Here is a 23,672-nt window from a genome sequence, read left to right on the forward strand (position 1 = left end):
CCAAACACATTGGGTTTTGCAAATAAATCTCATAAATGTTATAAATTTCAACAAAACACAATGTAAATAACTAATCCAATTTATCAAAAAATAAATATAAATGAATTTTCTCTAGCCTTAACACCTTGTATTGTGCCCCTAATTAACTTATTCTACGCTCTTAGTTAGTTTGGGATGTTACGACGTGAGAGAATTTGGAGATTAAGAACTTTCTAGAATCAAATGAAAGTTTGAAAGTTCCTAAATATGGAATTCTCGGAAGTGAATCAAAATATGAAATCTCCATCTCAAACTATATTTTCAAGAGAGTTCGATATAGAGTTTTGAATATTAAGTAACGTTTTAGAACGCAGATTTAAAGATTTTCCTATTTTGATAAATATTCTTTGGTCACTTTAAAAACAATTTGCATTCAACTTAAGAAATTAACTGTCAGCAAACTCAAAATAAATACAGTAAAAGAAACCATTAGAGTCACATATTACATAATATATGTATTTGTCTTCAACAACTGCATACCCAAATTGTAATTTAACCAATTTATTTCTGTGGAGCTAAAATCAAGATTCTATATTGAATAATGTTTGTTCTGAGCAACTGAGCTTGCATTATGTTTATATGTGCTCTGATATAACATAATTTATGAAAAATTAAAGTGAAAGAATTTTACTTTTAAAATGGGGATATACATATTTATTTCATAATTTATTTTAAAAATTTAAAATAATTGATATATTTAGTTTTAATTTTAGAAAGGAGGCGATTCATATGCTTATTTTATAATTTGTCTTAGAAAAATTAAAGCGATCGATTGATGTATCGGCGATTATATTTTATTTTTAAAACGGCGATATATATATTTATTTTATAATTTATTCTAAAAAATTAAAATAATTTAGATATTTAGTTTTAAATTTTAGAAAGATAGCGATTCATATGTTTATTTTATACTTTGTTTTAGAAAGTTAAATGGATCGATCAATGTATTGGAGATTATATATTATTTTTAAAACGGCGATATACATATTTATCTTATAATTTATTCTAAAAAATTAAAGTAATTGATATATTTAGTTTTTAATTTTAGAAAGACGGCGATCTATATGTTTATTTTATATTTTATTTTAAGAAGTTAAACCGATCCATCGATCTATCGGCGATTATAATTTAAATATGAATTGAACCATCTAGATTATTGGTCCACATGACTGTGAATATTTGAGTGTAGATAATGCTTCTTTGGTAACTGAAACTATACTAGTCTTTCAACCCCACATTTGCCCCACTCATTTTCTTTTAAAATGTAAATTAAAACCCTTTTCTAACCACTCTGCTAAAAATAGCAACAAAGGTACTGCATATTCAAACCATATCCTACACATAGACAACAAAGAAATATAATTAACTTGCCAAAATATTATTATCTTAGAATCTTGACATATAGATTTTTTATACTAAAATGGCAAAGAGCCTTAAATCTCCAAATCTAGTTTGGTTTTCAACTTTTTGTTTACCCTTTTTTCCATTTTCATCCCTATAAAATAATAATATAATTTTAGTCTTATCTCTTCCTTTCTCTGCTATATAAACACCATCTTAGCTAGGGTTTAGAGCACAAATAATTTTAGTCTTATCTCCTCTTTCTCTACTAAACAAATATACACTGCAGCAAGAATGACAAGAAAGAAGGTTAAGCTAGTGTGGATAGTCAATGATGCTGCTAGAAAAGCTAGCCTTAAGAAAAGGAGGATCGGGTTGTTAAAGAAAGTGAGTGAACTCACCACCTTATGTGGTGTTAGTGCTTTTGTTGTCATCTACAGTCCAGATGAAGCTGAACCAATGCTATGGCCATCCAGACCGGTTGTGCAACAAATGCTGATGAGATACCAAAACATACCGGAGATAGACAGGTGCAAAAAGACGATGAATCAAGAACTTTATTTGAAAGAGAGGATGGGTAAAATTCAAGAGCAATCAAAAAAGAGTCAGAAAAAGAATAGAGAGGTAGAAATGTCTTATCTTATGGATAAACTCCATTACCAAGGTAATGGAGTTGATGATTTTGAAACAGGTGATACGCAAATCTTGATTTGGTTGCTGGAGGAGAGGATGCGAGACATGAGAAAAAGAGTTGAATACTTTCAACAGGTTCCTCCTCTTCTGCCACCAGGCTATGAATTTCTTCCTCCTCCTCCCCCACAAGGAGACCACAACATGGAGGAGATGGGCCAAACAAATGGTGGTTCTGAAGGTGGAGACCAGATCAGGAACAATAATCCCACAGATGCTATGTCGTTGGATCAGTGGTTTCTTGATATGATCAACAACAATGAAGGTACTATTGCTGGTAATAGTGGTACTAGGAATGACATGGGCAGCTTAGCACCGCATGTCTATAACTTTCCTGCAGGTTTTTCTGGTGGTGGAGTTGATGTGGGAGATCTTGGCCTAGGGCTCTCTCTACCTCTCCCTCACAGTACCTTCACTATAGGAAATAGCAGCGGTGGCGACAATGGAAATGCTGCTTTTGGTATGGGGCTGCCTTTTCCTCCTATGGGTGGAAACTCTTTTGGGTTGGGGCTGCCTGATGGGAACACAGCAGGAAATAACAATGGTGAATACATTATGGGGCTAGAGCTTCCTCCTCCAAGCAATACCTTGGGCGGCTCTGCGGAAACTGATCACTTTGGGCTGCCTGGATTCTTAGGTGGTGGAAGTGATATGGGGCTGCCGTATGATGTTTCAAAGGGTTGGCCACATAATTTCACTCCATAATCTTAATGTATCGTCTTCCTATTACATGCAGAATGGTCACATTTATTTTATCTTAGTTATGGTATTTCTTTGCTTTTGTCATGTTATATGTGTTCGTTTATGTTTTCCTTCAAAATCATATTCATGTATGAGTATGATCTATCATTTTCCTTTAGTGAAAGATTGACATATTTTTATGTCTCTTTCTAATATGTACCTGGTATTTTATTACAAATATAACTTTGTGGCCATTAGATTTTTGCCTTGTGATCCTTACTGTTAAAAGATATGACCTGCTACCTACTGAACATGTAACGGAAAATGAAGAGGTTAACCTCCTACCTGTTAAACAAAATGCTACCTTCTAAACAAGAGATTAGGCTGGTTATCTTTCTCTTCATTCATCAAACAAAATCCTCTTCTAACTTTCTTTTTGTTTTGTTCTTCATCAATCTTCTGCAAATTTCTTTGGAATATTCAATCTTAATGAACTGCAAAAGACTTGTGGTAAAAATAATTATTAAGAGCAGGAAGTAATTTGCAGAGGAAATCTATTCCGGCAGATGAAAAAGAAATAGCCCAACTCAACATCGGAAATGCCAAAGCATCACCTATATCCGAGAACACCATTAGCATCCTACTTCTTGAACCGTTTATTTCCAAAACACAAATCCTATAAGACTAAATCTATATCCGGCGGTACCTCATGCACTGCTCAAGAATATAAGCAACATGGTGGACATATTCAACTTTGAATTCACATGCCAATTATAAGCTTAAAGCACTTCTATTTTCCTTTGGGATGCTATATTGAATGGGTTTGTGTTCATGTTTATCTAAGTTGGGTTGTATAAATAATGGTTGTTTTAGCTCATGTGCCAACTTTGCCAATAAACATTTAATAAAGTACATTATTAGGTTATGAATAATTTGGTATAATGAGATGTCATGCCACTCTCCATATATAAATTATAATGATAGAAATAATACTAATAAAAACAATAAAAATCAATATTTTATAGGGTCACAATAAGTTTATAAAATAATGTATTTAATGTATATATAAGTAATATAATAAATATAGTATGTTCTAAATTATGATAAAAAAATAAATAATAAACCAATCAATAAATTAGTTAAATAAAATGAAGGTCTCAATTTTCATTATAAGAACATCTTATTCAATTGTATACATTTAACTATAATTTTTTTAAAGAATTTTAAAGTGATCAAATTAAAAGGTATATATATACAAAAATTATAAAACATTAAAAAATTAGATGGAGTAAGAAAAGATTTTTAAAAACTAAGCACTTGTTTAACTCGGCTTATCAATGGAGCTGATGGCTGATAGCTAATAGTTATTAACCGATAACCGGTAGCTGATAAATTAAACTGTTTGGTAAAAGTTTATTGGCAGTTATTCTTAGTATGTTAAATGACTAATAAAAGTATAATTTATTTTTAAGTATATATTTTAATATACTATTGAGAAATAATACAAATTAATAAAAATAACATATAATAATTAAAAGTATTATAGTTAATTTTGTTTAGCGATTACTATTAAAAAAAAATTTAATTTATTTTAAGGGGTAATTATTATTTCCCTCTATGTTTTTTCATATTATACTAATTATCTCCTAAGATTTAAAATTTTTATTTTTTCATTCTTCTATTTTGTTTTATACTAAAAATTTCTTCCGTCAAAATTTCCGCTAAACAACTTTTAACTAGATTTGGTCTTATACTTTTTGCCCTCTGATCTTTGGCGTAATATACACATTGCCCCTTATAGTTTATTTATTATACTAAAACCCCCTTGTCTAATTTTTATAACAAAATCAATTTTAGTGTTTGTACAAAAATAATTAACTAGTGTTCTTTAATTATTATAATTCTTAGCATAATTAAATTTTAGTAAAAGTTAAATATCTTAAAAGTACTTGTATGAATCAAAATATTGAAAATCTCATATAATTTAACTTTAAATTGTTAAAAGAAAAAAGATATTATTCTTATTATTAATTTTGTTATAATAGAATTTTAACTTTGATAAGAAGTTTGAGGATCAAATTATACTTTCTTATCAATTTAGTTCTTTAATTGCATTGACTTTCAGAATGCAAAGGAATTTTATGCTCAATAAATAAAACATTGAGGGCAATTTGTGTATTACACAAAAAATAGAGGACAAATAGTATAAAACCAAACCTAATAATGAAATTATGACGGAAATGATTTTTAGTATAAAATCACAAAATAGAAAAATAATAAAAATATATATATATTTCAAATGTTAAGGGTAACTAGTATAATATGGAAAAACACAGGGGGCAAATACTAATTACTTTTTATTTTAAAAGTAGAATCTAAAATTTAAATTTCATTAATAAAAGAATTCTAATTTCAAATATTACAATTATAAATATCATAATTATTTAACTATTAGGTATAATTTCAAAATAATAATTATTTATTATAAATTATAAAAATTAATTATATGAATTTAATTTTAAGTAATTATTAATAAGTTATAATAAGAACAATGTTATCCAAATAAATAAATTAAATTAAATTAGCTAAACTGATATAATCAACAGTTGAATCGGCTATTAGTTGTTGATTCTTAAATTTTTATTAAATACTTTAATATAATTTTTTATGAGAAATAAATATCAGTTACACAAATCTTCTAAATAGATTTTTTGGAGAGCCATACACGCTCATTTTGTCCATTTTTTTTGACTTAAATGTGCATAACATTAATATTTATTTAGGTGTTTAATGCTATATTTAGTTTATAAAAGAATTTATTTTATTTAAAGAAAAATATGAGAGAAAAGATAAAATATAAATAATAAAATTGAAAGAAATATTTTGGTGTTATGAAATGTATTGACTTAGCAACGTGGAAGTCATTTGAGAATACTACATATTTTGTTAAAATTTAATTTAGCTATAACCAATTCCACATAAATTTAATTATATAGAATATTAAAGTAATTTTCAGACCATCTAAAGCATATAAATTTTAGATTCATAAATAAATTCAATAAATTTTATGGATTTTAACCAAACACTATGTAAAAGTTAATCGACATCTCATAGAATGTTTAAAGTTTAGAATGGTTATGAAAGTTGAGATGTAGAAAAATACACTATGATAGAGTTTAGTTTATTTTAGATGAAATGGACATCGTCTAGAATAAATAGAGTTAAAAAGAAGTTTTCGTTTCTTAATAGAAGAGTCATGTTGGACCGTTTTATTTTCTTAAAAAAAAAAATTCTAATTGAAAAAAATAAAATCTAATGTTGTTCAGGAGCTGTAATTGAGGGTTGATCTTGAAATTTGACGTTAGGAAAACAACCTAGAGATATAGAGATGAGATCATGGCCCCCCAGTTTCGAACTTGCAAGCTTAAGCTGCTACAGACACAATTTCAGTGCCATCTCAGTAATACCAACCCAAAATTAACTCATGGTATAAAGTTTGACCCATGTGGTTTATTTTTTTAACACAAGGCAATTACAGAATTAAATCGTTACTAATTTGAAAAACATCATCGTTAATTTAATATTTATGGTTGATTTATTCAGTTTGTAATTTCACTATAATTTTATTTTTTAAATTAGCTATGTCAGTTTTTATAGAATATAGAAAGAAAAATTACATAAAAAGAAAATAGCCTTACAATTTGATTTTTTTACGATTCAACTTCATTTGAATTTAAAAATTTAAACATTGAGGGCAAGAGCAAACGAAGATTATAATCTTCTCGTAGAAGAAGAAAGATGTTTTCTTCTAAATGGCTCGTTCTCACTTTCTAACCAAAAAGTAATTTACTATTATTATGTTAATGAAAATCTAAAAGTTTTAATTAAATACTACAAGCCTTTGAAGCGTTCCAAACTTCAGCCAGATAGGAAAAGAGGAGCAATTGAAATAGGATTGCATGTCAACAATGGATTGAAAGTTCAGAAAGGTTAACATCGTGAAAGAATACAATCATGGCATTCGCTTTTCTTATACAGTTAGCAATAATTGATCACATAAGTGAATTTACACACCATAACCGCCAAGAGATACAAACATCGGAGAGAAGCATTCATAGAAAAAGAGAATAGAAATATCAGGGGAGTAGGAAGATTACAATATATCAGGAACAAAAATTCTACAACCCAGCTGAAGCACAATCAAAAGATCTTACTGTACTGGCCAGTGAGAGAATCCCTGAGATTTGAGTAAAGGCCATAAAGTGAATACTGCCTCAGATTTTCTACCTCATACCATGAGTTCAGAACACTGAGGTGCTTATCTGTGCCAGAGAATGCCAATTGGATCCCAAGGCTGCAATCTACAGTACCCCCGTGGTTTTTGCAGCTGGATGTTCTAATAGCACAGTCCTGATTGTTAAGGCACACGAAGTTGTTGCTTCCCGAACATTTTGAGCATCCATCTCTTTTCCAGTACAAGTTTTGCAGCCTGCCTTTCTTAAACTCAAGCACCTGCATTGGAGAAGAAAATGTAAGAAAGAATTATGGGTTTGCATCAAAACTACAGGTTAATTGCAACCATAACGGATCTGGTTCTTCCATTACCAGAGTAAAGCTGGTTACTGTGTATGTAGTGTTTGCAACAAAAGCAGGAAGAGACCTTGCGGCATATTTTCTACCAGCAAATGCCACCATATATCCACCATAATTGTCCTGAAGATCATAAACATATTACAGAATATGTTAACTATATACAGGTAAAATGGCACAGTTAAATCATCACAACGACAATCCAATACTAGCACATGCAAAGGGTCAACAATGCAAGTGTCATGCAAGACTAAAATGGACTGCATAAAACAAATAGATTTAAATTAAAATGGATTGCTGATTAGTTACTGGTAATAAAAGAGAAAAATGAAATTGAAAACAGTCATTTGACTTCTCAACTTCTAATATAGCAGGTTCAACTAGGAAAGGAACTTATATGGTAGAAGGCTTGTCTATTCTCATTTTGCCACTTCTTTGCTTTCAGAGTGTCCAGAGACGAGGGAATGGAATAAATACCATATCTGCTCTTTCATTGAGGCAAAAACCAAACCTCTCTCTAGATATTCTAATAATCCTTTATCTCAAGCAAAAACCAGACCTCTTCCAAATATCCTAAAGTCCCTTTGTCTCAAGCAAAGGCCAGGCCTCTTCTAAGTATTCTAAGTAAAATCTTCCACATCCACATAAAAGAAATGAACAAAAGCACCAACAACCTGACTCAATGTAAACTAGTAAAGATAAATGTCTAGATATGCCACAAGTGATACTTATAGCAGATAAATTATATGGTCTATTTGGTCGATCTGTTATGCACATTACAAAATGCAAAATTGCAACAGGATTATCTCTTAACTAGCTGCAGAATAAAGTTACCTTTGAGTGATAAATTTTAAGCCTCTACCAATAAAAAGTAGTAGTTCCTCCAAAGAATAAGTATCAGTTAAGCCCTTATAATTGACCCCTACTATATCATTTTCTAGTCACTTTTTAAGTGTTACATGAATGCATTAAACATTTGTTTATGCTCCTTAGCACCCCAGCAACATGACACTGAATAAGGAAAATCTAGGAGACACCTTCTTCGCCTAATTTGCATGTAGAGCCTTTCAAAGAGTCATACCATCAAGGGAATTGGTATGCTCTTTGAAAGTAGAGCCATATGAATCAATTTCAACATGGAATTATATAGAGTTTAATGTGCACTATATCATTATTATTCCTCCTAAGCTATTTCTTAGTTTAGATACCGTTGTAGCGACTAACTCTGGCATTCAGAATTCAAATGCTCGAAAGCTATTTGGCTAAAATGTGGATTCATAGTCCTCTACCAAATCCTTAAATTATCATATCTCATACACCAAGTTCCTCATTTCACAAAAGAGAAAAAAGAATTTATAGCCGTTATTTCATAAATTTACTAAAATTAATACACCCTATATATATCATAAAATTATGAGTTCATAAATTCAGTAAAATCGTAAACCCTAAATATAGCAAAATTGACTTGGAAGTTGAATCCAAGTCAAAATAAAAAAAATTTAAAAATAAAATCAGTAAAAAAATGTAGGCTCGCAGAGAGTTAAACTAACCGGAGAGAAAGAGGAGGTATTGATAGTAAGGAGAGAGATCTCATCAACTTTAGGTCTAAAAACAGAGATCTGAGAGCTCTGACTTGAAAGAGAGAGTCTCGAATCGCAAGGCGATAATTGAAGGCTATTGTTATTGTTGTAGAAAAATGCATTTCTAGCTGCAAACGCGATTGCAAATGTGAATCCATCTTCTCTCTGTACTTTCGTATCGCCGCATGGTGAATACACGTGGTTGTTGTCCCCTGATTCTACTATTAACACCGATGATGCTAATGCTACAACTACAAGTATTATCGCTGTTGTTGCTGCCATTGTTATCGACCCTTGCTTCTTCCTTTTCTTTTTTTCTCTGTTTCTTTTTTTTTATAAAAAAAAATAAAAAAAATTCGAAGTGAATCAGCAGAGGGAGAAGAGAGGAATAGAGGACAGGTTGTCTTGGAAATTAATTGAGGATAGGACTTTGGGCTGAATCGGCCCAGTAGGGAGATTAAGGCCCAATCTTTAGCCCCGTAAATACACACATGCTCACATCACATTTCGGCTTTGCTGATTTAGAAATATTCTCTTTCCAAATGAGATTTTTTTTAATGATGTTTAAGAGTTGATTAATTAGCCAAATCTTGCTTAGTGACAGTTGCTAAGATTAGTGTTATAGATTTTTTATTTTCTACTTTAAAAAATTTCTAATTGCGAATTGTGAATTAGGAATTGAGATTTTGCATTACAAGATAAATACTAGATTATTAGCGATTATTTGCAAATTATTGGTCAAATCATAATTATAGACTTCAAATTGATCTTATGTACCATGCAATAAACGTGCGACTGTTAAATTATTTGTCTACCAACAATCACAGACATTGATTAACACAGGGATGAATGCAACATAAGAGCGCTCGACTCAATGCCCTAAAAATCTCTTCATACATTTTCATATAACAAATATGACATTATCTAGGTCACTAATTCTATTGCCTTTTTCAAATAAAAGATAATAATAATTTCCATTTACCTCTGCATTCAAAATTCAAGACTGCATCTGGATTATACCCTAATCACTAAGAAAATAGATATTAACCTTCATAAACACCAACCCTTTAATTGATATTTGGTGTATTTGTAAATAAGAGCACATAAAATTTGACTGTTAGAAAATTTGAACGAAGAAAGGCATAGGAGTGAATGTCAAAATAATACCAACACAGAAAAGGAACCAAACCAAACCCATATACAACGATAGTAAAATACTGTGGATGGTAAAATTAGGAGGTGCAGAAACAGAAAGAAGAAAAAGTTTAATATCAAAGTCAAGTTATTTTGTCAAAACAATAATAATGTGTATATTAAATGTCTTAAGCTAGTTGTAATATAGTTTATGCACTGTAAGCACTGATCACTCCTGAGTTTATGAGGTACAATTAGCAAGCAATCCCAAAGACGCAGGAGCATAAGCATATCTCAGAAAACAACCAAACCACATAAGCAAAATGATAACTAAATTGATGATATATATCATATGGTTAAAGCAAGTTAACAACCTTTGAATATTATGACTTCCTTCCCAACAGAAAAATACACTAAATACCATATTATATAATTCAATTATTGTATTTGTTAGGTATTAACTGCTAGACACCAACCCCTCTGTATATTGCCTGCTTCAGGATCTTTTGGTTATTTAAAACAAAAGGAAAAACAAAGGCACAGCCCACACCATTAAACAGCTTAGGCAGTTAGCTGGAATAATTCTTTTTTTTTTTTTGCCCTTTATATGGGCAAATTGTATAAATATTAATTGGGTTTACCCTTTAATAAAATAGGATCAAAACATTTTTTTTTTCTTTTGTGATGCATGGATCGTGCGGTGCACGCACAGAGAATATTTAAAAGATGTAAATAAATGCTAAATTGATAGAGAGACGTTTCTTTATATGAAATGAAACACTTGTAACTGTAAACTATAAGGGTATGAGAACGTTGACTCTTCTTACATCCTGGAACTTAAGTTAGATTGATACATAATGACGGATGCAATGATTATTATTTAAATGAATAATTTTAGATCAACTAATTAATAATTATTTCTTAAAAGTTTATCATCAGCTTTTGTTTTACCAATATAATTGGTTAATTCATAGAACTACTTTATACAATGAGTAAATCCAATTTAAATTTAATTTAATAATTTAAAGGATTATTTTCATATAATCTAAATCAGATTATTACAATCCATCTTGTAAAACAACAGAAATTTCAACTCGTGACAGACTAATCATTGATTAAAATGTTGAGATGCATAAAGTGAAATTAAATATTATATATATATATATATATATATATATATATATATATATATATAGAAGATGATAGTGTTTGAAATAGGGAAATAACTATTGGCATATGTAAATTATATCACATGTATTGCATCATTCGCCTATATCATTTCTCTCTCTCTCTCTCTCTCTCTCTTTTCTTTTACTTAAAGAACCAAAATGCATCTTCCCTTAAATAAAACTCCACTAATTTCTCTTTATCTATTCATGTTCTGTCTCATGTTATAGCGTTGACTTTATGAAGCTTTGAAATTGGACACAAAATTCTTGCCATTTCTCTTTATTCCCATTAGCTAGCTATGGCTGACCATACCATATCTATTATCTGCTTCTTCTTCTTTTCTCCTGCTTTAATTTCCTTACGAGATGAATAACACATCCAGCGGTGGAGGATTTCTTGGTTCTAACGACATTGGTGGATTTGGCTATGGCATAGGAGTATCGATCGGAATTCTATTACTGATCACAACCATTACTTTAGCTTCATACTTCTGCACCAGAAACCATCAGCAGCAGCAGCAATCGATGCAGACACGAAGAAGGAATAGATCAGAAGAGCCACCCGACGATCGACTTCAGGATATTGTTGTTGAAGTTGGGATTGATGAGGCAACTCTAAAAAACTATCCTAAGTTGCTATATTCTCAAGCTAAACTTCACAACACAGACACAACTGCTACTTGTTGTTCTATATGCTTGGCGGATTATAAAAGCACTGATATGCTCCGATTATTGCCTGATTGCGGTCACCTCTTCCATCTCAAGTGTGTTGATCCGTGGCTGCGTTTGCACCCTACTTGTCCTGTCTGCAGAAATTCTCCATTGCCGACTCCACTGTCGACCCCTCTTGCAGAGGTTGTTCCATTGGCAAGCAGAAGGGATTGAAACAAGAAAACTGTACGTTCAGGTCCTTTTTCTCAATTGCCATTGATCTTTATACTGCAGAGAGCTGTTGTCTTTGATGTGATTTCTTTTCTATTCTTTTGTTTATGTAGTTCTTGAGAATGAAATTTAGACCACACATGCACCCTGATTAATTCACATATACATTTGTTCAGATATATCAGATTCAGGAGTTTGTGCATGGAATGTAAATGAAGGTCGGTGTTCTAGTGGTAGGAAAAGATGAGAAAAATTACATGAGATTGAAAACAGTTAAATTGAATTTGGACCATTTTCTTTTTCTCCTCAAAATTGCAAAGGAGAAGACTCTATGGCTCTATGATATGGATGGCTTATTAGTTATTACCATTCTCACTTTGTCCAAATCAAAGACAAAGACAGACTACAGTTTTCCTGCACTGGGTGCTGATAATTTCCACTTGCCTAGGGGTGCTATATGCCACCAGGTGGCTTCCATTTTATAGCCTTCACATGCCAGAACAGTAATCCTCTTCTCGTTTGAGGTTTTGTTTTATTCAATCTTTGCAGAGTCAAATTCCAAATCATCAAGGAATGCTACCAAATAATAACCCCTTCCCATATTATTTTACATTCCCCAATCATATATTTATTAATTCTTAAATTATTAAAATATAATTATTAACTTTAAATAATTAAATATATTATTAATTATTCAATTCTTTAATATAAAATACTACTTCATATACTAACTTAAAATAATTAATTTAAATTAAATTAAAAACTAGAATTAGCCTATATAAATCTCTTTCAATTTTTCATTTTTCACCTATATCAAATATTATAGATTAAAAATTTAAATTAATTAATTATGATGAGAGTTAAATGAATATACGAAGTGTAAAGTCCACTAATATAAGTATAACGCACGAATAAACGACTAGTGAAAGTTAATTTTGAATTCTACATAATTAAATTTGAGTGAAATTGATTATAACTAAATTCTAATAGAATAGGTAAAATTTCAAAATAAATTTCACATTAGTTTGTTAATATATTTCATAACATCAAATATATCATTTCTATTTTACTTTCTCATTCGTATTCTTTTTTTAAATCAAACAAATAAGACAAAAAATGATCATATAAATATTGAGATCCTGGATTTAAATTATCCCAATAGTAGCAGCAAAATTGTCTATAGTTTGTTATATAACTGAGGTTATGGACAACAGAAAAGGATGCTCTTTTGTGTGTTTTGTGCTGCCTACTAAAATACAAACAGTTGCTTCTTTTTTTATTAAAAGTCTTATGTAGAATTCAAAGACACAAAGTTAGAGGGATCATCATTGAAAAAATCAGACGGTCGACTTTAGAATAGTAGATGCAATATACAAAATGTCAAACCAATTAGAAATTGCAAGGAAGCTCTATTGGTGTATGCTTTTTTTATTATATATAAAAAAATGAAATCAACATATATAATCTCTCAACGAATTAGATATAAAGTCATAGAAATTGAAACTAAAATTAATTAGGTAAGACTTTGAGATAATAGTCTAGTGGTTCAATGTTTACTTTTTGTTAAGATATTGAAGACATTTTTAAGCAGATTAAAGATTATTATCAAAATAAGCATACATCTAGTAAGAACTTGTTTAGGATTATTTAAAAAGAAAAAAAAAACTAATTTTCAAAATAAATTAAATTTTGAATTTCTTTTTTTGAAAATTACAAGTAACTTTATGTTTCTTTTTTTTTTTCAAAAATAGTTCAAGAGAGTTTAAGAAAAAAAAACTGATTGGTCAAATTAAAAGAACTAACTTGCTTTTTTTAACATTGGACGACAATATTAAAACATATCCTAAATGACTAGTTCAATGGTGGTTTTTTGTTTTCTTTTACAAAAAAAAAAAAACAATATGGTTAAATATTTATGAAACTAATTGAGAAAAAAATAATTAAGTTATTGATTAAGTGCTTGTGTTAATGTTGTTACTATGAATTTAAAAATTAAAAATGTAATAAAATCAAATTAATTCGTTGATTATTTAATATCAATTTTGAAAACTATTTCGAACTATCTGAATAATATGATAAGTCAAGTTCGAGCTCAAATTTAATAAAAAATATAAATACATAATTATTATGTAAAGAGAAAGATTCAATATATGTTAATTTTGTCCCATTATAATTTGTAATAAAAGAATTTTGATTTCAAAATAAATTTTGCTAACATAGTTAATTTAAATATTTAATTTATAAACTAATTATTTTCTTATTATATGCAATAGATGTCTAAAAAATATATAACTTCATATAAATTGATAATTATATTTAATATTTATTTTAAATAAATTTAAGCTGCTTAATTTGGTTCGACTTTTGAATTTGAGCTTTTAAACCTTACTTTTGATCTATTTAGGATCAGTCTCGAATTCAACTTTTTTAAAATTCGATTAAACTTAATTTTACCTTATTAAAGGTGTATATCATCTTTATATAATTTAAGAGAAATTAAAAGAAAACCAAAAACAAAGAAAAAAAGGGTGAGAATAGGAAAAACAAAAAAACAAAAGAGCGGCAAACTAAATAATTAAATTTTTTGATTAAAAAATAAAAATTTGCTGAATCTGCTGACGATGGATTCTAATAGTTGGATGTTAGTACAAGTTGGTATTCTTTTTTCTTTTTTTTTTCTATAATAAAATAAAATAAAATAATCCTTTTTAAAGCTGTTGTTAATCGGTTTGGTAGCTTGATTGTCCTAAAAGAGCCCTTCTATTTCAGGCAATTTGTATATCTATCCCAATCATTTTGAAGTTTGTCATTTTTATCCATTTACTAAGAACAAATTACATTTTCTTTTTTGTTTTGAATTTTCTCACTTAAGATGAGGAAAGGAACACATGGCCTAACCTGTACTCTGTATAGTGTTTACTAGATTTTCAAGAAGAGAAAAAGAATAAATGATAGAGAAATGCACTATCAATGGCCTAGATATATGGTAACAAGTGCCATGTTTATGCATCCACTTGCATATTTGAAGTGATTTGACCTGTTTTCTTATTTAAAGAATGCTCTATTTTTACTTCTTTTTCTTTTAACTTTTCGTTTGGATTGAAGGAAAATATAAGAAAATAAATCTTTATGTTTGAAAAAAAAAAATAACTCTTATTTTTTATTCTATATTTTTTCGCCATTTTAGAAATAAAATAAAATAAAATATTAAAAAAAGTAAAAAAAAAATAAAGAATAGACTCCATTTATTTTTATCCATCCAAACAAAAAGTAAAAGGAAAATATATCAAATAAATAGTTGAAATTTACTAAACGTTACAAGTTTTTTTCAGGATGAAAATTAAATATTTAGTTTAAAATATAATTTTAAATTAAAAAATGATTTAAGTTCATTTTTATAATTCTAAAAAACAGTTTAAATGTAAAAATTAAATATATATATCATATTTTTAACACTAATTTATCTTGAAATTTTTGTTAATCTATGATGATTTGCTTAAGTAGTGACTGCAAAATTTTCTCACTCTATTGATTAAAACCGTGGTTTTATTATATATGATCGTTTCCAAATGAATTTTCTTAAAAAAAAATTATATTTTTAAAGTTAATAAAATGAATTGACTATTTTAGAAAAAGAACGGAAAGGAAAACGGGGCCGAAAAGTAATTGTTGTGGAAGAAAGGGACTTGGTTGAATATTATTTTTCATAAACTACTGAAAAAAAAAAAAAAAAAAGAAGAAAGAAAAGCAATCTTGCACCTACCGTTCTTCCGCCAACTACCATTGATCGAAAATCACGTGTAACTGAATCACACAACGCATCCAAACCGTTCAATTTGTAAAATCCACTCAATCAACGACTCATATAACAAAGCAGAATAGAAATACCCACAGCCCCCAAAAACCTTCCATTACTAATGTTATACTGCCAATTCAATTCAACTCAATCCAATTCCTCTTCTTTCTCCCAAATCAATAAAAGAATCCCTAAAATTCTGCAGAAGTCACAGAAAACCCCAAGTCCACTCCTCTTTAGCTATGGCAATAATTGAGTACAAGCCAGTTTTATCCGTCTTTCTATTATCTCTCTGTTTAATTGTGCCTTTCACTCGAGCCACCGATGTTCGTTATTGCGGTCTGTATCTTTCATGAAACTCTAAAACGTTTATTATTGTCAAATTTCTCAATCTTTTCACTGACTAAGCAAATTATAAAGCGTTTTTGTTTGAATTGTTGTGCAGATAAGAAGGCCGATTACGATGTGAAAGTCAAAGGAGTAGAGATATCGCCGAACCCGGTCGTGAGGGGGCAGCAAGCCACCTTCAGTATCTCTGCATCCACAGGTTTAATTATAAATTAATTAATTCTCACATTTTTTAATTTATTCTTTTAGTTAATTTCTTAATTATATCAATGATCCAAAGATAGGCCATTTTTTGAAATTAGTTACATAGCTAAACATTATATCAAAAGTTTTTAACATGTAAATGTCTCTGATATTTGATGATTAAGGATTTTGCTATTTTTGCTCTGGAAATGCTTTTTTGCAGGTAAAGCAATCTCTGGGGGCAAACTTATCATTGAAGTTTCGTACTTTGGATGGCATATCCATAGTGAGACTCATGATCTTTGTGATGAGACTTCTTGCCCTGTTTCTGATGGCAATTTCATAGTGTCTCACTCCCAAGTTTTACCGGGATTTACTCCTCCTGTAAGTCTCTCCTCTGTTCAACATTTTAAAATTCTCAAATAATTTATTTGTTGCAAATGCTAAAATTTGTAACATTAAACATTTGGTGTATAATGGGAACCAATGGAGAAAACTATGGAAGCATTTTGACCTACAAAAACTTTCATGTTTATTTTAATTAGTGATTGAATCGGAAAGAAACTTGCATCAAAAAGGATAAAATGTGGGTGATCACATGCTACCACTGGCAACTGTATGTGATTATATAATTGGACTAATAACTATGACACAGTGTTGTCTTCTCCTTCTGCTTTTATGAGTTTGTTCATGGATGGAAATGGAAAATCCACTTTCCTTAAAGATGTCTTAGTTTTTCCTTCAAATGGAACATTTTCAGCTGACCAATTTATGTATGCCAAATACTGGAAACTGTAGGAAATATATTCCAGGGGAAATACCTGCTGCAAGATAAGCAGCCTTAGTTGCATAATTTATGACGTCAGAATGTGCCTGCTCAGGCAGACCGTCTAATTCTCCGGAAAAGGACTACCAATTGTTAAATTTATCATGTAGTACGGTTGTTTACCTTAATGAACTTATCACCCTCCTGATGAGCCTTGCTAACTAAAAGTTGCTAGTTTGATCCATCCTCACAGGCATAGACATATTTGTTTGGTTTAATACATATGTGAATGCATGTATTTTTGTATGCTCACTTTTCCTTTATAGCTGTATGTTTTGTGCAGTCATGAGGCTTAATTCTCCTTAGGTGTAATCCAGTGCTCAAGGATTTTAGATTTTTGGATGCTTTTAGTAAACTACTTTCCTGTTAAAAAGTAGTTTATTGTGATGGAGACTTCTATACTTTAGGTCTTTGATAAAGCCAAATAATTAGGTAGTCAGCTGTCAAAACTACTTGCAACTTGGGCCTAGTAATTCATCAGGGCAGTCTTGAAAGACATGGTTACTAAAGAGTGAAAACTAGAACAAGCTAGAGAAATAATAGCTCAAAAGTGGCGCATTAGTTTTAACAACTAAAATTTTATTCTTTTCAAGTATTCCTTGACAAAAGGATTCTGCCATCTTGTTTTTGCATTTTGCTCAGAGTCATTATAGGAATAGATTTTTCAGCTGTGCACGTTCTCCTATAATCCTGGCTGGTCTGATGACAAAAATATTCTATTTCCCGCATCAATAGAAGTCAAGACTCTTGAATTTGATGTTACAAAGAATTGATTCTTGGGTTGCTTTTCCCTTGTCATATCTCTTGTTACCTCGAGCTTCCTTTCTTGTCATTCCTTTTATGTATCAGATAATTATCTGATTGTTTACCACAGAGAAGGTTAAGGATATGCTTAAGTTCTACTATGATATTCTATAGTTTATTTATTCATCTTAGTTTATTTATAGTAACTAATTGGAAACATCGATCCTGAAATAGTTCTTGTAGAATATTAGCACATATATTGGATATCCTGTCCTGCTGATTTTTTCTGCTGTGGGCTTTCCAGTTTAGCTTAGTGTATTAACGCGATAGTATGTTGAATATATAAGCATGGTGGTAAACAAAATCTAGTTGCATTTTGTTCTTCGAGAAAAAGTTGAGAATTTTACTTTTCTACCTTGATTCATGTCTCTAATAATTATTGTTATATGCAGGGTTCATATTCTCTGACCATGAAGATGTATGATGGTAAAAAGCATGAGCTGACGTGCATTGCATTTGATTTCAGCATCGGATTTGCATCATCTGTTCAAGATAGTTAAGTGCCCAAGGAACAACTTTTCAGTCTGTTTACAATCAGCATGTACAAAGAAATCTTCATATTATGTACCTTGCAGATATTTCATATTGCTATACTGTACTTTTTTTAGGGTTTTCGGAGATGAGTAATAAAGCTATGGATAATGTATGAAATATCTTTTACATCTATTAAGTTGCCCTTCATATGTATGATGAGTTGGTTTTAGGTGTTTGTGCCACTATAAACTGAGTTAACTCTTGCGCCTACTATTGATCCAAAAGGTGTAATGTTATGCATTAAGTTAGGAGAGTGGTGAGAGCATAGAGAAGTGACCAGTGATCTCTGAATGATCAACTACCTATGGGCACAGGATCATAATTCGGAACTGTATCAGTTTACATGTTCCCTAATGGAATACTGGTCTCTGAAGAAGGTGTGTAATTGGTTTATGGCTCTGCTTTGAAGAATTGTATAGATTGATGAAAGAAAATGAATGGCAAAACTAGGATTTGGATGTTCCGAGCTAGAAAACCAAAACGGAATTTACTTTCCTTTTTCTTTCTCTTGGAAGAGTAGGTGCTAAATTCTCGACCTTAGCCTGCCATAGTTTCAAGTGTACCGGTTGGTCATAACTGGTGTATACGTTCCTTGTCCCTATGCTAAAGGATAAATAAGAGTTTTTACTTACCCATCTAAGTTCGATCTATTATGTTTTGATTGTAAGCTGTTATTCCACACAATTTCCAGGAAAGTTCGATCTCAATTTGTTAAAACCACTAGGCTGTTTTCTAATTCCACAAAACAGGTCCCCATCTCAATTTGGTAAAGACATAGATGATGGCTTGGCTGGAGAGTTCAATCCTTGAAAGAAAGGTGGTAAAAAGAGAAACCCCCAATCTCTCAAAGCTGCTTTTTCATGCTTGGTGTTGAATCTTTGACCTTTGCCATGCCTTGTCTCCATTGATTCGACTCTGCTCCTTTAGAAATCATTCAATTTGTGCCACACCACCTATCAAAATTCTGTCTCGTTAAGGTGTCAAGGGCATTAGGGCCTCTGGAGAAATCATGGAGGGGTACTTTGGTCATTCAGTTGAGTCGAAATAGAGAAGCACAACCATTCATAGGTATTTGCCTTTAACACCATGATGAGGCACCAAATTGTTGGTATAGGGTCTGAGTACACAGTGCACTAGCACCTTGTCCCCACAATCTATGCAGTGATGAATTCATCACTTTAAAAAGCAACCAACAAAGAGCTTTTCAGTTTTTCACTTTTCCAGCCATTGAAAACCAAAAAAGAAACCTCCTCAACCTGCTTATGTCCTCTAGTCACCTCTTTAGTCAATTCTTAACTAATGCACACACCCCTTCCATTTCTTCCACTTGTATGCTTTTGTTTACCAGTCTATCCAGTTTCTTTGAGCAGACAAACATTAAAACATGAAATCAATGAATGGAAGATTCATGAAGAAACTAAAGTTCTTGAAACATGGCCTAGTTTCTGAGTTTAACTCCTCAGATAAGTTCTTGAACCAGAACCTTCAAATTCCATCACTTTATATAATAGAAGATCACAAGGAGAAATTTACAACCTCCTTCTTGCCAAATGACAGAGCATCTGCCATGGACAAATTTAACACTGAAATCTCCTCAGATATCACCACAGAGCATGATGCATTCAATGAAACCGAGAAGGAAATTGATGTACACCTATCTCTTTCACATTTTGAAGAGAAATGTCCGCCTGGAGGAAGTGACTCTGTAATTCTGTATACAACAAGTTTAAGAAGTATACGGAAGACGTTTGAGGATTGTCATACAATTCTGTTTTTACTCGAAAGTTTCAAGGTAATGTTCTACGAGAGGGATGTCTCAATGCACTTAGAATTCAGGGAAGAACTATGGAGGATATCGGGTGGAAGAGTGATTCCTCCGAAACTTTTTATCAAGGGTAGGTATATCGGTGGAGCTGATGAAGTCGTCAGCTTGCATGAACAAGGGAAGCTAAAGAAGCTGTTTGAAGGGATACCATTAGTCCTGTCTAATAGTCCTTGCGCTGGTTGTGGCAACAAGAGATTTGTTGTTTGCTTGAATTGCAATGGCTGTCGAAAGGTATTCGTTGATGAAGAAATGTTTATCAGATGTCAGGAGTGTAATGAAAACGGATTGGTTAAATGCAGCATCTGCAGCTGAAAATCTTGGATGCTGCTGCTGCTGCTGTTTGTCTATCATATTTGATTTCCTTCTCTGCTACTGCTTCCCTCTTTCTTGATCTTTTATTGTATTTCATCTGTATTTTCCCCAACTCTTTCTCTTTTCTGAAACTCTATTGTCAGAAAATGATCTTGTATGTAACTTTGTAGATTAAATTGTTGCTTCAATTGCTGCTAGGTCTTGAGATTGGAGATACTGAAGTGTAAATTGCATTTTGCTGCTGAAAAATCTAGCTCTTATGCTATTGCCTTTTCTTTGATCTTCTGATATTTCCTATCAACCATGACCCTCTAAATTTAAATCTCAATATCAGCTGCTAAAGAGTCTTTGAGCATTTAATGCTTAGCATCTTACTGCTATTTCCTTCTTTTAGGCCTTTTGCCTTTATAAAATTGATATTTATTTTGTAGTGCCCTCTAATTTTTGTTGTTATCCAATGTACTTCAGCAAAAGTTGGGATTAAGGATGTTGTTTGTTGTAAAATAGCTATTCTCTATTATTTATAAATAAATAAAAAAGACTTGAACTTATGACTTTTAAGATAATAAATATTAAACGAAAAATGAAACAAAAAATATATCGAATGCTCGATTCCGCTGGCAAATATATATATATAAGCACTTAACAATTAATAGTGTTGTTGAATGCTTTGGTTGAACAAAAGATAGAAGAGGTCTAATGCCCAAGAAATCCTCTTAATGAATGGAAAAGATGGAAAGGAAGAAAACATTAAGCACAGGTTAGGAAGTGGAAGAATGAAAGGATCTATTCAAAGTCTTAATGTGAGGAAATGTGGAGCCAAGTGAAATTGAAAAATGAATTATTGTGAAGATAAGTTTGGAATAATAATGAGTAGTGAAGAAGATGCACATGGCTCTCCCTAAAACATAAGAATAAAAGTTACTGGTTGGTATCAAAAAGGTTGTGTGTTGCTATAAAGAAAAGTGTGTTCTCATAATTAAGCATCCAGCTTTAATTCTTGGGTGCTTAATTAGGATACATAGCTAACTTAATTAGTCTTTTCATAGTTCTTTTCTTTTTTCTGAATGATTATTCAAAAATTTTTGGCTGACATCAATTATTTGAGAAGAACTATTTAAAATTTTAAAATTACCATCAATTACTCAAAAATTAATTACAGTATTATTTATATTTTTAATTAATATTTGGATTTTTATCCAATCATATTAATAATGTTAATCACAAAAAAAGAAATGGCAAAGGGTTGAGGTTGTTGTACATGAAATCTTATTATGATAGTGGTTACAAGATTAAAGGATGAGACAATCATGGTTAGAGTTTGTTGTGTGTGGAATCTTATTAAAATAAGATTATAGGATGTGATAATAATGGTTATGTTATGGGTTGAAATGCAATGCTAATTCATTTTGACATGATAATTAAATATGAATGATTAGATATAACTTACTCTTTTATGATACATTGATTAATATTTTATTTGTTTAAAATTTATTTAAAAATCTAAAATATATTTATTTTAATTGAAATAAAAATTAATTTAAGAATCTATATAATTAAATTTGTAGAATTGATTATTACTAAATTAAATTCTAACAAAATATATAAATTTTTTAAATGAATTTCATATTAGTAAATCAATATATTTCATAACACTAAAATACTTTTTCAATTTTATCATTTTTATTTTACTTTCTCTTTCATGTCTTCTTTTTTAAATAAAATAAATTCTCTAATAGATTTTAACCACACATAACATAAAAGTCAAAAGGATTTAAGCTTTATAACGTTCAGTACTATCTCTCCTCTGAGAGCTATTTTTCTTATAAATAATAATATGAGGCCATGAACTGAAAAAAACTAATAATATCTCAAGAACGGGCAAGTTATTACTACTTCAATTAATGTTATTAAACCCGATCAGAAAAATAATCTAATTGATAGAAATTATAAAAAATTTAAATTCAAACATCTCATCAATCATCTACAAATAGTGATGAAAAGTATCAATTTTTACAATAAATAGTAAATGTAAAGAGATAATTGTCTTTTATTGTGGAATTTATAATCTTTTGGCTCTAAGAGAAATTGAGACTCAACAAAGAATGGGGAACTGCATGAAGCAGATGAAAAGGAACATAGATAGCATCATGTCCTTACCATACCACAGCATTTTAGGAAAAGGATTTGACCTTAATCCAAAACAGTGAAGGACATTACTGGACCATTAGTAGTAGTAGTAGAAGCAGAGCACCACCAAAGAGCCAATGGCTAGCCTTGAAGATAGGCCCATTTTTTACCTAACTGCACATTTAGAACCTACTCATTGAAGTGGGTCCAGCCCTTTTTCTTATATGCAATTGACTTCACTGTAACCTAAACACCCTACACTTTCTTTCTTCAATATTTTTTCATACTTAATTAAAGTCAATATAGGCCAAGAGGATGAGGGATTAGCTCATAGTCTGTTAATTATTTTAATAAAAGATGAGGCTGAATTAGTCTTTTTAACTGAGTTTGCTTTCTTTTAATTATGGGTTTTCTTTTTTTTAGTCTCTTTGGAACAGGTAAAAGAAAGTCAAAATCAACAAAGTTACTATCCCTGTCTCCATCAACTCACTATCAAGGAACATTGGAGAAATGGGTAAAAAATTTAGAATGTTAATTAAAAAGACCATAGCAATAAATGGTATTTTTTAAAGTAATACAGGTGCAATTGATGTAACATAACATAACAAATGTACTTAATTATTTATGCATAAAGCCCAATTATAGAAATATAAACCTTTCGACCAAAAAGAAATAAAAATCAATGTTACTTTTATGGAATATTATGGATTGGAGGGTATTATTCTGAAGGTGTATTTTTGGGGCACGTTTATATGAAAAATGCACGCAGGGACTGATTATTTATCAACACGGATTTTAAAAAAACAAA

At 30.5% G+C, this 23,672-nt stretch overlaps 5 protein-coding genes across 5 annotated transcripts; 4 read left to right on the plus strand and 1 right to left on the minus strand.

Moving 5' to 3' along the window:
• Nucleotides 1-1,608: 1,608 nt before the first annotated feature.
• Nucleotides 1,609-3,014, plus strand: LOC8259771 (MADS-box protein AGL71). Its single transcript, XM_015722313.2, has one exon. The coding sequence runs from the start codon at nt 1,675-1,677 to the stop codon at nt 2,773-2,775; it is 1,101 nt and encodes a 366-aa protein (XP_015577799.2). The 5' UTR covers nt 1,609-1,674; the 3' UTR covers nt 2,776-3,014.
• A 3,736-nt stretch (nt 3,015-6,750) lies between these two features.
• Nucleotides 6,751-9,307, minus strand: LOC8259772. Its single transcript, XM_002524031.4, has 3 exons — nt 8,892-9,307; nt 7,357-7,464; nt 6,751-7,263 (listed from the first exon to the last, which is right to left on the minus strand). The coding sequence occupies exons 1-3, from the start codon at nt 9,201-9,203 to the stop codon at nt 6,952-6,954; spliced, it is 732 nt and encodes a 243-aa protein (XP_002524077.1). The 5' UTR covers nt 9,204-9,307; the 3' UTR covers nt 6,751-6,951.
• A 2,030-nt stretch (nt 9,308-11,337) lies between these two features.
• Nucleotides 11,338-12,367, plus strand: LOC8259773 (RING-H2 finger protein ATL70). The gene has a single exon (XM_002524032.4). It carries the CDS (start codon nt 11,591-11,593, stop codon nt 12,107-12,109), a length of 519 nt encoding a protein of 172 aa, XP_002524078.1. The 5' UTR covers nt 11,338-11,590; the 3' UTR covers nt 12,110-12,367.
• Nucleotides 12,368-15,980: 3,613 nt separating this feature from the next.
• On the plus strand, nt 15,981-18,750 carry LOC8259774 (putative phosphatidylglycerol/phosphatidylinositol transfer protein DDB_G0282179). The gene is made up of 4 exons (XM_002524033.3): nt 15,981-16,241; nt 16,348-16,449; nt 16,657-16,817; nt 18,456-18,750. Exons 1-4 carry the CDS (start codon nt 16,145-16,147, stop codon nt 18,561-18,563), a joined length of 468 nt encoding a protein of 155 aa, XP_002524079.1. The 5' UTR covers nt 15,981-16,144; the 3' UTR covers nt 18,564-18,750.
• A 143-nt stretch (nt 18,751-18,893) lies between these two features.
• On the plus strand, nt 18,894-21,007 carry LOC125371370 (uncharacterized protein At5g39865). Its single transcript, XM_048380326.1, has one exon. It carries the CDS (start codon nt 19,982-19,984, stop codon nt 20,732-20,734), a length of 753 nt encoding a protein of 250 aa, XP_048236283.1. The 5' UTR covers nt 18,894-19,981; the 3' UTR covers nt 20,735-21,007.
• The last annotated feature ends 2,665 nt before the right edge of the window (nt 21,008-23,672 follow it).

This window comes from Ricinus communis, chromosome 10, assembly GCF_019578655.1.
Source record: "Ricinus communis isolate WT05 ecotype wild-type chromosome 10, ASM1957865v1, whole genome shotgun sequence".
NCBI lineage: Eukaryota > Viridiplantae > Streptophyta > Magnoliopsida > Malpighiales > Euphorbiaceae > Ricinus > Ricinus communis.

Excerpts from the sequence above, each read along its gene's own strand:
- LOC8259771 (XM_015722313.2), top strand. The coding sequence starts at position 1,675 with ATGACAAGAAAGAAGGTTAAGCTAGTGTGGATAGTCAATGATGCTGCT.
- LOC8259772 (XM_002524031.4), bottom strand. The coding sequence starts at position 9,203 with ATGGCAGCAACAACAGCGATAATACTTGTAGTTGTAGCATTAGCATCA. Across the intron at positions 7,465-8,891 it reads ATACCTCCTCTTTCTCTCCG|GACAATTATGGTGGATATAT; the intron begins GTTAGTTTAACT and ends TATGATCTTCAG. Across the intron at positions 7,264-7,356 it reads CAGTAACCAGCTTTACTCTG|GTGCTTGAGTTTAAGAAAGG; the intron begins GTAATGGAAGAA and ends TCTCCAATGCAG.
- LOC8259773 (XM_002524032.4), top strand. The coding sequence starts at position 11,591 with ATGAATAACACATCCAGCGGTGGAGGATTTCTTGGTTCTAACGACATT.
- LOC8259774 (XM_002524033.3), top strand. The coding sequence starts at position 16,145 with ATGGCAATAATTGAGTACAAGCCAGTTTTATCCGTCTTTCTATTATCT. Across the intron at positions 16,242-16,347 it reads CACCGATGTTCGTTATTGCG|ATAAGAAGGCCGATTACGAT; the intron begins GTCTGTATCTTT and ends ATTGTTGTGCAG. Across the intron at positions 16,818-18,455 it reads TACCGGGATTTACTCCTCCT|GGTTCATATTCTCTGACCAT; the intron begins GTAAGTCTCTCC and ends TGTTATATGCAG.
- LOC125371370 (XM_048380326.1), top strand. The coding sequence starts at position 19,982 with ATGAAATCAATGAATGGAAGATTCATGAAGAAACTAAAGTTCTTGAAA.